This window comes from Camellia sinensis, chromosome 1, assembly GCF_055761805.1.
Source record: "Camellia sinensis isolate YWXY chromosome 1, ASM5576180v1, whole genome shotgun sequence".
NCBI classification, from domain to species: Eukaryota; Viridiplantae; Streptophyta; class Magnoliopsida; order Ericales; family Theaceae; genus Camellia; species Camellia sinensis.
This window is the reverse complement of record NC_138961.1, coordinates 118,661,914-118,674,544: the sequence shown is the minus strand read 5'-3', so window position 1 is coordinate 118,674,544 and position 12,631 is coordinate 118,661,914. Positions and strand designations below refer to the sequence as shown.

The window sequence follows — 12,631 nt, the reverse complement described above, 5'->3', positions numbered from 1 at the left end:
TTTATATGGCCTTCACCCGGGGAAAACAATATCGTGGCTTATGATCATATGGCCCTTACCCAGGGAAAACAATACCATGGTTTATACATGGCCCTTGCCTGGGAAAAACAATACCGTGGCTACTTGTGCACAAGATATGGACCTTTGGGGCTGTCAATACCGATTATGCATCTAGGTCCCAGGACTAAGGTGATATGAAGGCTAATGGATGTACCACATATAATTGCTTATGATTTCTGATGAATATATGAATCTAAATCTGTTATGATATGAATTCTGATTTTGAGATTGTTCGAACATCATTCATAATTCTGAGATTGTTCGGACATCATTCATAAAACATTTACTTTATTGTTATTCACTAGGCTCCAACTCACCGTATTATTTATGTATGTAGGTGACCAAGCACGTGACTAGGCTCAGAGTTGATGGCCTGGAGTTCTGTTTTGTCCAGCCAACCACATTGCCTCCCGAGGAGGTTCCTGTTTTGTAGTAGTCAAGCTTTTGTGAACCATGTTAAAGATCTTTTCGTATTTCTTTTGTTAAATTTTGGACAAGTCTTTTGTTGGTCTGTATGTATGAATGGTGACGTGGGTATGACCTCTTGATTATGTAAATTAAGTATGAAATTTTCTATCTCGTGTATGTCTATATAGCTCTATGGACGTATATGTTTGTATTTGCTTCTGCTAGCCCCTGTATCTTGTTTAATTTGTTCAGAGGCCTTTGGTAATCCTAGGATTACTGGCCGGTTACGGCATTAATCCTATAGGGAGGGGTTTGGGTCGTGATAGAGTAGTATCAGAACACGAGTTATACCGCACACATGAGTCCATATGAGCTATAAGATGTCTTAGTAAGAATTAGGGACATTACATCTACATGTGTGAGTGTGTGTGAAATATATGAACATCTCTGAACCAATATACATTGACACTGAAATGAAATGAACTGAAATTGAACACTGTGAAAAGAATTATTTGCCTATGTTTATTGGTGCTCTGTTTACCTATAGCAAATGGAAAATACAAGTAGTGATGGTCTAGCTGAATCTTCTGAGACTCGGATGAACCAAATAGAAAGAATGCTTGAAGCTTTAACAGAAGCAATAATGCAACAACAAAGACAACAACCTTTGCATCCTCTACTCCTACCGGTCCAAGTAGAGCCGGTTAATAATGACATCATCAGCTTGACTCAGAAATTCAATAAGATGAAGCCACCGACTTTCTTGGGTGGAATTGAACCTTTAAAGGCTGAAACATGGATGCTAGAAACTGAAAAACTATTTGAAGTCTTTCCATGTCCGAGAATCAGAAAGTTTTGTTGGCCACCTACACCTTAAAGGGCAAAGTCCGACATTGGTAGATGCTTGTCCGTGATAGCAGTGGAGTGGGACTTTGACTTGGGATCAATTCAAAGAGATTTTCTATGAGAAAAGAAAAGTGTCTGAGTTCCAAGAGCTTAAGCAAGGCAACATGTCAGTGGCTGAGTATAAGGCCAAGTTCACTGAATTAGCCCGTTTTCCCCCACACATGGTAGATACAAATTACAAAAAAGCTCAAAAATTCGAAGGAGGGTTGGATCTAGGTGTGTTTGATTAGGTAGGTGTCTTAAAACTGCCCAAATATGTGGATGTATTGGATAAAGCTTTAATGGCTGAAGCCAACCTGGTTACAATGAAACAAAGGAAAGCTCCAATAACTGAATGGAAAGGCAAGAGATTTGGGTATAAGTTCAAAGGGGCCGTTCATTTGTCACGAATAAGAAGCAAAACACGGGATCTACCAATAGTTCAAGTCAGAGTAGTGGATCCACGCCTGTTTGTTCTGAGTGTGGAAGAAAACATAAAAGTGTCTGTTATCGTGCATCTGGTGCTTGCTTTCGGTGTGGCAAGGTTGACCACATGATGAAAGATTGCCCACTCACAGCTGAAAATACGAACCGTCCTGCGGCAAGTTCGGTCGAATCCGTTTCTGCACCAAGATCAAATGTAAGAACTAATGTTGGGAGAGAACCCTTAAGGCAAGGTAGAGTTTTTGCATTTATACCTGGTGACGTCCAAAACATTGAATCCGTGGTGTCAGGTATCTCCCTATTTGTGCTCAAAATGTATATGTGCTGATAGATTCTGGTTCTATACATTCATTCGTGTTGCATGCTTTTTCTCGAAAATTGACTAGACCACTAGAACCTATGAATTATTGGTTATCTATAACTACATCTTCTAGGGGTTTTATGATGTATGCTTATGTGTATCCTGCATGTGGCATCATGATTAGGGATGTGATATTATATGTTGATTTGCTGCCATTGGACATTACTTATTTTGATTACATATTGGGTATGGATTGGTTGACTAAGTACTGTGTGGCTATTAATTGTGTGAATAAATCTATTGTCTTCCGACCACCTAGCTTATCTGAATTTGTGTTTGCTGGGAATGGGATAGTTCTATCTCCGCATATGATTTCTGCTTTGAAAGCCGTCAAATTGCTTAGGAAAGGATGTAGGGGTTATTTGTGCAATTTTATAAATGTGACCTCTGTTAGTCCTAATGTGGAAGCCATTCCTGTAGTTAATGAATTTCCTGATGTGTTTCCAAATGAGTTACCCGATGATCTAATTAATAGGGAAATCGAGTTTACGCTTGAGGTAGTACCTAGAACATAACCTATTTCTAGAACCCTTACAGAATGTCAACCTCAGAACTGAAAGAATTGAAAGTCAAGAACTGTTAGATAAGAAATTTATTCGTCCAAGTACTTCACCTTAAGGTGCTTCAGTTCTGTTTGTTAAAAAGAAATATGGGTCCATAAGGTCATGTATAGATTATCGAGAATTAAACAAAGTAACTGTCAAGAATAAATATCCATTGCCCCGAATAGATGATTGTTTTGACCAACTCTAGAGAGCCTAAGTGTTTTCAAAGATAGAGCTTAGATCCAGATACCATCAATTGAAGGTTAAGACAGAAGATGTCGAGAAAATTGTCTTTTGAACTAGATACAGAGATTATGAATTCTTAGTAATGCCATTGGGAGTAACAAATGCATCTATCGCCTTCATAGACCTAATGAACAGGGTATTTAAACAATTTTTGGATGAATTTGTTGTTGTATTCATTGATGATATTTTGATTTACTCCAAAAGTAGGGGAGATCACGAAAATCATTTGAGAACCGTGTTACAGATTCTGAGAGAAAAGAAATTGTATGCAAAACTCTCGAAATGTGAATTCTGTCTAGACAATGTAACCTTTTTGGGACATGTGATTAACAAAGATGTCATATCAGTGGACCCACATAAGATTGAAGCCATTATAAATTGGCCAAGAGCAACAAATGTGTCAAAAGTTAGAAGTTTTCTAGGGCTAGCTGGTTACTACAGAAGATTTGTGAAGGACTTCTCCAAACTTGTTATGCCTTTGACACAGTTAACACAGAAAAATGTATCGTTTGATTGGAATTACCAAAGAGAATCTGCTTTCCAAGAGTTGAATACCAGATTAGTGACTGCACTAATTCTGACTCTGCCTAATGGTATAGATGGATTCCATATTTATAGTGATGCTTCATACAAGGGTCTAGGGTGCGTACTTATGCAAAATGGAAAAGTGATTGCCTATGTTTCTCGCCAACTCTGACCTCATGAAAAGAACTACCCAACTCATGACCTTGAACTACCAGCTGTCATGTTTGCTTTGAAAATTTGGTGACACTATTTGTATGGTGTGACTTGCGAAGTGTACACTGATCATAAAAGCCTTAAATATTTCTTTACGCAAAAAGAAATGAACATGAGACAGAGACGATGGCTTGAGTTGATAAAAGATTATGACTTGCAAATTCTGTATCATCCAGGAAAGGCAAATACCATTGCAGATGCTTTGAGCTGAAAATCTGTTAGGAATCTGTCATGTTTGCTCACTGGCCAGAAAGAATTGTTGTGTGATTTGGAAAGAAATGAAATTGAAGTAGTTTTGCATGAACAGGGTGGAATCCTAGCCACAATTTCTGCATAACCGGCCATAGTTAAGGAAGTTAAAGAAAAGCAAATACAAGATGAATTTCTGAAAAAGATTGTTAATGAGATTGGTTCAAAACCAAGGCTCGGATTTGTGTATCAAAACAATGTGTTGAAATTTCAAGGTAGACTCTGTGTACCGAACCATTCTGAACTGAGAAAACGTATTATGACCGAAGTTCACAACTCTAAATTTGCTATACATCAGGGGAATACAAAGATGTACCATGATTTGAAACAGAATTTCTGGTGGCCTGCAATGAAAAAGTGTATTGCAGATTTTGTAGCGAGATGTATACATTGCCAACAGGTAAAAGCTAAACATCAATGACCCGTTGGATTACTTCAGCCGCTTCCAATACCAGAATGGAAATAGGAGCACATTGCGATGGACTTCATTGTTGGATTGCTTTGCTCCTCTCAAGGTATGGACTCTATCTGGGTCATTGTTGACCGTTTAACTAAGTCTGCCCATTTTTTACCTATTAAAACTTTTTATAATGCGGATAAGTTAGCTAACATTTATGTGAATGAGATTGTGAGATTGCACGGTGTGCTAGTGTCCATTGTATCTGACAGAGATTCTGAGTTCACGCCAAGATTCTAGCAGAGTTTACAACAGGCTTTGGAAACTGAACTGCAACTGAGTAGTGCCTACCACCCACAGACAAACGACCAATCTGAATGAACCAATCAAACTTTGAAAGATATGTTACGGATGTGTGTGTTAGATTTCCAAGGGAAATGGGAGACTTACCTTCATTTGGCCGAGTTTGTATACAACAACAACTATCATTCAAGCATTGGAATGGCTCCTTATGAAGCATTATATGGTAGGAAATGCCGATCTCCAATTTGTTGGGCCGAAGTAGGCGATAGACCGTTATTGGGACCAGAACTTGTGCAAGAGACGACAAAGAAAGTGAGACTGATTCAACAGAGACTGAAAACTGTGCAAAGTCGTCAAAAGAGTTATGCTAATGTTCGAAGACGAGACAAAGAATATGAAATCGGAGATCATGTGTTTATTAAAGTAACTCCTATGAAAGGGCAAACACAATTTGGAGTGAAAGGAAAGTTGGCTCCGAGATATATTTGTCCGTATAAGAATCTAGAGAAAATCAATTCAATAACATACCAAGTGGCCTTACCTCCGGTTTTGGAGAATATGTACAATGTTTTTCATGTCTCAATGCTTCGGGATTATTTGAGAGGTCCAGCTCATGTGATTGAGCCGACTCATGTGTTTCTGAAAGATGATTATACATACGAGGAACGACCTATCCAGATTGTGAACCGCCGAATCAAAAGACTAAGAAACAAAGAAATTCTGTTGGTGAAGGTTAATTGGCAAAATCATGGAGCAACTTAAGCAACATAGGAGACCGAAGAGGATATGATAAAGAGATACCATCACTTGTTCCCTTTGGATCCGATATTCTTCCAAAACGAAGGTAATTTGAGTTTGGAAGACCAAACTCTTTAAGAGGGGAAGACTGCAATAACCCCGACCTATGATTAGCTTATGATCTTTGATTAAGAAGGCTTAATAAGTAATTAATATTATATTCTACGTTAATTACATGTGTTATATGTTAATTGCATTTATATATGTCTGTCGTAGACATATCTGTTTGTGTTTCTGTTTTGCTCTGCGAATTGGGGGCCTTATTGGCATTCGATCACGAAATTAACTTGGTTTACGTGTTATTTGGAATTTTAGAACATTATGGTTGGTTCAATTAAAAATTTGATTCGGAATCGATTAGAATTAAATAACGCAAATTAGTTAACGTAGCTTAATTAAGCCCACTAAACCAACCTATATAAGGCTCCTTGACTACAGCACTCTCATTTTGTCATCTTAGAGAGAAAATCTTGAGAGAGAAAGAGAGAGAGAAGGGAATAATTGAGTTCAACTAAGGAACTTGCTAGATAATTGAGGGAACTTAAGAGAATAGTCAAGGAATTGTTCAACTTTGAGAAGATTAAGCCTTTGCACTTGAGAATTCAAAACTTGAGGTAGGAATTCACTTCTTTAGTTGTGTAGTTGTAGCACTTAATGCATGAGTTCAAGAGAATTAAGCAGATTAACTTGAGAATTAAGCTAAAGAAGTAGAATTAGGATTAAACCATCCACGCATGTGCATATCATGGAGTTTTAGAAGTTAATGTCAAAGTTTTCCTACATGCATGTTCATATTTTGGTCTTGTTATGAGAATTCAACTCCTCTTTGTACTATACATCTCATTCTACCAAGATTTGGAAAGTTTGAACTCAAGGAAATACATGCATGTTATGTTTTCAACATTTCAAGTTTAGTTTTGTTCAATTGACAAAGCTTTTGGGATTGAATTTGTAAAATTGTTTCTAATTCTTTACTCACTATGAGTTTCTCGATGTTTTACCAAGTTTTGGTCCAAAAGATTGTATTTTCAAGTGTTAAAATTAAGTTTTGAATTGAGGAAGCAAATCTAGAAATTCCAGAATTTGCACAGTCTGTTCGAGCGTTAGAGTCTGAGCTCGAGCGAAGAATTCAAGCTCCCAGCACTTTTGCAGAGTTTAAGGGTTAGCTTGAGCGGCAGAATCTGCGCTCGAGCGACCACCCTTATATTTGTACCTTCGCTTAAGCGCAAAGTCTAAGCTCGAGCATAAAATTCATGCTCCCAAAGTTTTGCAAAAATTTTGCAGACTGCTTAAGCGACCTAAGTTGTGCTCAAGCGGAGACCCTTTTTACTCAGTCTTTGGCTCAAGCGACTGTCGAGTGGAAAATTCAAGCAACTAGTACTTTTGCAAATTTTGCAGACCGCTCGAGCGACCGAAGTTGTGCTCAAGCGAACTGCCCTATTTTTGAAAATTTGACTAAATGTTTTAAAGTATATTTTGGCATCCTCATTGCATCTTAAGCATTCTTAAGCCCTAATTAAGACATAATAATAGGAATAAGGATTAGAAACACACTAAAATAGAAATGAAATGAGTTTTGTGTTTTTCGGACATGTGTTTCAGTGTGAATTTGTTATGTGTTTGTGTAGGTCACACAACATAAACTATCCAATCCGTTTGCTCTTTCCTTTTTGCTATTGGAGCTATCTGTGAGTAAAAACTCTATAAAGCTATGTTTGATTATAAGTTTTTTTGACTGAAAGGACATGATCTTTTTTTCTAAAATGCTATTTTATGAATTACGAATAAATGTCTATTTTTCCGAAATGTATTTGTGGCATCCTTAGTTCATATGGCCCTCACCCAGGGGAAATAATACCATGGCTTATGATCATATGGCCCTTACCTGAGGGAAACAATATCGTGGTTTATATAGGGCTGCAACTCGGGCAGGCTCAACCCGAGCAACCCGTGCCCAGCCCGAGTTTTTTTAGGACTTGGGCAACAATATCTTGTAATCTAGACGGGCCTGGGCAAGTTTTTGATACCCGAATTGTAATTCGGGCCGGGCCTGGGCACAATCAGTGGCTAACTCGAGCAACCCGAACCCGAATTGCATTTAATATATTATAGAATTATATGATATATATATAAATTAAATTAAATAGATGTCCCTAATATTTTTTTTTTGCTAGCTTAAGTGTCCCATCCTAATGGCAATGGCTGACTCTGTTTCTTAAGAGTGTGATATGTGTCTTCAACTCAAACAAGCCAGTGCCACCAGGCTCCAGCAGCTTCTTCAAACAGAGTAGGCACTCTAGAGGGCTTGTTTGGAGAAGCACCATTGCAGAAGCTGTTTGTTGTCTAGTGCAATTCGGGCTAACTCGAGTTCAAATTATAAAGCTTGGTCCAGGCTTGGACAACCATGCTCAGGTTGATGGTCGGGCTTGGGCGGGCTTGGGCACTGCCAAACACAATTCGGGTTGGGCTTGGGTAAACCTCCAACCCGACCGAACCCGCCCGAGTTACACCTCTAGGTTTATACATGGCCCTTGCCTGGGGGAAACAATACCATGGCTACTTGTGCACAAGATATGGACCTTTGGGGTCGTTGGTACCGACTATGGATATAGGTCCCAAGACCAAGATGATATGAAGGCTAATTGATGTACCACATATAATTGCTTATGATTTTTGATGAATATATTAATTTGAATCTATTATGATATGAATTTTGATTATGAGATTATTCAGACATCATTCATAAAACATTTACTTTGTTGTTATTCACTAGGCTCTAGCATACCGTATTATTTATGTATGTAGGTGACCAGACACATGACCAGGCTTGCAGTTGATAGCCTGGAGTTCTGTTTTGTCCAGCCAACCACAGTGCCTCCCGAGGAGGTTCCCGTTTTGTAGTGGTCAAGCTTTTGTGAACCATGTTAAAGATCATTTTGTATTTTTTTTGTTAAATTTTGGAAAAGTCTTTTGTTGGTCTGTATGTATGAATGGTGATGTGGGTATGACCTCTTAATTACATAAATTAAGTTTTACATTTTTTGTCCTATGTATGTCTATGCAGCTCTATGAACGTATATGTTTGTATTTGCTTTCGCTAGCCCGTATATATTGCTTAATTTGTTTAGTGTCCTTTGGTAATCCTAGGATTACTAGCCGGTTACGACACTAAACCTATTGGGGCAGGTTTGGGCTTTGACATAATGGGTCCGCTCTAGCAACAGAAGTTGGCTCGAGCGAACTACCTTGTTTTTAGAAATTTGGCTAATTGTTTCAAGGTACATTTTTGCATCCTCATTGCATCTAAGGCATTTCTAGGCCATGTTTAATTTACAATAATAAGGATAATAGTTAGAAACACATGCTAAGAGAGAAGAATGACAAGTTAAGCACCTTTGAGACGTGTGTTCAATGTGTATCTGTCATGTGTTTATGTAGGTCACGTGTTATCACCCACCTGATTAGTCTATTCTGTCCACATGATCTGTTCTGCTACTGGGGCTATCTGTGGGTAACAACTCTGTAAAGCTATGTTTGATTATTAGTATTTTCAGAATGATAAAATATAATATGTTTTATGAAATGCTATTTTGTGAATCATGAATGAATATCCATTTTTTCGAAATGTATTTGTCGCATCCTTAGTTCACGTGGCTCTCGCCTAAGGGTAACAATACCGTAGTCAATATGCACGTGGCCCTTACCCAGGGGTAATAATATCGTGGTCTATGTTCATGTGGCCCTTGCCCAGGGGTAACAATACCGAGACCTATGTTCACATGGCCCTCGCCTGGGGGTACAATACCATGGCTATTTTTGCACAAAGATGTTGACCTTTATGGGCATCGATACCGACTATGCATATGGGTTTTATGACCAATCTGATCTATTAGCTAATGGATGCACCACATATAACTGCTTATGAATTTTGTATAAGTATGTGAATCTAAATCTGTTTCTGATATGAACTTTGAATACTGAATCTGTGATAGACATCATTCATAAACCCTTTGTTCTGTTGTTATTTACTAGGGTTTAGCTCACTGTATTATTTATGTATGTAGGTGATCAGGCACGGGACCAGGCCTAAGCTACTTCCTAGAGTTCTATTTTGGTCAGCCAACCATCGTTCCTCATGAGGAGGTTCCCGAATTAAGAAGTGGTCAAGTTTGGTGAACCATGTTTAAGACTTTTGTTTTCTTTTGTCTGAACAAGTTTCTGTACTGTCTGTGTATTGGGCTAAGACCCATTTTGGTTTATTTGTATATAAGTTGACGTTATATATGTAAATATAAGGTTAAAACTTTTTGTCTCATGTATGTCTACATAGCTCTATGGACATTGTATTTTGATATTGCTTCTGCTAACGCCTTAATTTTACTAATCTGTTTAGAGGCCTTCGGTAATCCTAGGATTACTGGTCGGTTACAATGCTAAACCTATAGGGGCGGGTTTGGGTTGTGACAGAATGATATCAAAGCACGTGTTATGCCACACACACGAATCCATATGAGCTATTAGATGTCCTAAAAATGAATTAGGGACAATACATCAGCTTGTGTGAGTGTGTGAGTTAATTTATGTGAACATGTGAACTTAAAATATGAACATATGAATTTAGATTGTAATGACCTGAAACTGAACATTGTGAAACTGTCAAGATTATTTGCTTATGTTTATTAGTGCTTTGTTTACCTATAACAATGAAAAAAAAGAAGAAGTGATGATGTGACTGAGTCCTCCGATGCACGGATGGACTGTATAGAAAGAATGTTAGAAGCTTTAACAGAATCAATGAGACAACATCAATGACAATAACCTTTGCCTCCTCTGCCTTCTCCAGTATAGTTTGAGTCGATCAATAATGATATTATCTCATTGACTCAAAAGTTCAATAAGATGAAGCCACTGACCTTTTTGGGAGGAATTGAACCGTTAAAAGCTGAAGCTTGGATGTTGGAAACTAAAATATGTTGATGTGTCGAATAGAGCCTTGATGATTGAAGCCAACTTAGCGGCAATGAAACATAACAAAGCTCCAACAACCGAATGGAGAGGCAAACAGTCTGGATTTAATTTCAGAAAGGGTTGGTCATTCTCAAAGAAGCAAAATACAAGATCCTCCAGTAGTTCAAGTCAAAATAGTGGTACAATACCTACTTGCTCAGAATGTGAAAGAAAACACAAGGGCGCCTACTACCAATCAACAGGTGCTTGCTTCTGGTGTGGCAAGACTGGCCACATGATGAAGGATTGCCTGCTTATGTCCCAAAATTCCAACCATCCTGAGGCAAGTTCAGTCGGATCTACTTTTGTACCAAGAATAAATGAGAGAACTAATGCTGGAAAGGAAACCTTGAGGCAAGGCAGAGTTTTTGCACTTGTGCCTGGGGACATTCAAAATACTGAATTAGTGGTGTCAAGTATAATCCCTATCTGTGCTCAGAATGCCTATGTCTTAATAGATTCTAGAACCACCCACTCATTTGTGTCGCATGTTTTATCTCGAAAATTAACTAGACCTATAGAGCCCCTAAATTATTTGTTGTCTGTATCTACACCATCTGGGGGTTCTATGTTATGTGCATATATATATATCCTGCCTGTGATGTTATGATTGGAGAAGTACTTTCATATGTTGATTTGCTACCATTAGATATAGATCATTTTGATTGCATATTGGGTATAGATTGGTTGACAAAATATCACGCTACCATTGATTGTGTTGCCAAATCTGTTGTGTTTCAGCCGCCGGGGTTGCTTGAATTTGTATTTGTTGGGAATGGTGTAGTTCTTTCCCTGTATTTGATCTCTGCTATGAAAACAAACAAACTACTTAAGAAGAGATGTAGGGGTTATTTGTGTTGTGTTTTGAATGTGTCTACAGATAGTGTTAATGTGGAAATTATTCCTGCAATCAGTGAATTCCCTGATGTTTTCCCTAATGAACTACCCGGAAACTTGATTGATAGGGAAATTAAATTTACTATTGAGGTAGTACCTAGAACGCAACCAATTTCTAAAACCCCATAGAGAATGTCAACCTCCAAATTGAAAGAATTGAAAATTCAATTGCAAGAACTGTTAGACAAGAAGTTTATCTAATCGAGCACTTCGCCTTGGGGTGCTCCAGTTCTATTTGTTAAAAAGAAAGATGGAATTTTGAGATTGTGTATAAACTACCAAGAATTGAACAAAGTGACTGTGAAAAATAAATACCCATTGCCCCGAATAGACAATTTGTTTGACCAACTTCAGGGAGCCCAAGTGTTTTCTAAAATTCACCTTAGGTCCAGGTATCACCAGTTAAAAGTTAAGGTAGAAGACATAGCAAAAACTGCATTCCAAACTAGATATGGGCACTATGAATTTTTGGTAATGCCGTTTTGGGTAACCAATGCACCTGCCGCCTTCATGGACCTAACGAATAGGGTTTTCAAACCATGTCTAGATGAATTTGTCCTTGTGTTTTGATGATATCTTGATTTATTCCAAAAGTATGATTGAACACGAAAACCATTTGAGAATGATGCTATAGACTCTAAGAGAAAAGAAATTGTATGCAAAACTGTCCAAATGTGAGTTCTGGCTTGATAATGTAACATTTCTAGGACATGTAATCAACAAAAATGGCATATCAGTTGACTCACAAAAAATAGAAGCTATTGTGAATTGGCCAAGACCGACTAATATATCAGAAGTTAGAAGTTTTCTAGGTCTTGTTGGCTATTACCGCAAATTTGTGAAAGACTTCTCCAAACTTACCATGCCATTGACTCAATTGATACAGAAAATGTACCCTTTGATTGGAATGACCAAACAGAATATGCCTTTTAAGAATTGAAGGCCAAATTAGTAATTGTACCAATTTTGACTTTGCCTAATGGTACTGATAGGTTCTAAATCTATAGTGTTGCTTCGTATAATGGCTTGGGGAGTGTGTTAATGCAAAATGAATGGTTGATTGCTTATGCTTTTTGACAACTCTGACCACATGAGAAAAATTATCCAACACATGATCTTGAGCTTGCAGCTGTAGTGTTTGCACTAAAAATTTGGTGCCATTATTTGTATGGAGTAACTTGTGAAGTATACACCGACCACAAAAGCGTAAAATATTTCTTTACTCATAAAGAATTGAACATGAGATAGAGGAGATGGCTCGAGTTGATAAAAGATTATGATTTGCAAATTCTG

The 12,631-nt window shown here is 37.9% G+C and overlaps 1 protein-coding gene and 1 pseudogene across 1 annotated transcript; both read left to right on the top strand.

Annotated features, from left to right (window-relative positions):
* Positions 1–3,031: 3,031 nt before the first annotated feature.
* Positions 3,032–3,646, top strand: LOC145819432 (putative mitochondrial protein AtMg00860 pseudogene; annotated as a pseudogene).
* A 1,188-nt stretch (positions 3,647–4,834) lies between these two features.
* On the top strand, positions 4,835–5,398 carry LOC145819431 (uncharacterized). Its single transcript, XM_082913425.1, has one exon. It carries the CDS (start codon positions 4,835–4,837, stop codon positions 5,396–5,398), a length of 564 nt encoding a protein of 187 aa, XP_082769551.1.
* The last annotated feature ends 7,233 nt before the right edge of the window (positions 5,399–12,631 follow it).

Bases quoted from the DNA above. Each gene is read 5' to 3' on its own strand.
- LOC145819431 (XM_082913425.1), top strand. From the start codon at position 4,835: ATGGCTCCTTATGAAGCATTATATGGTAGGAAATGCCGATCTCCAATT.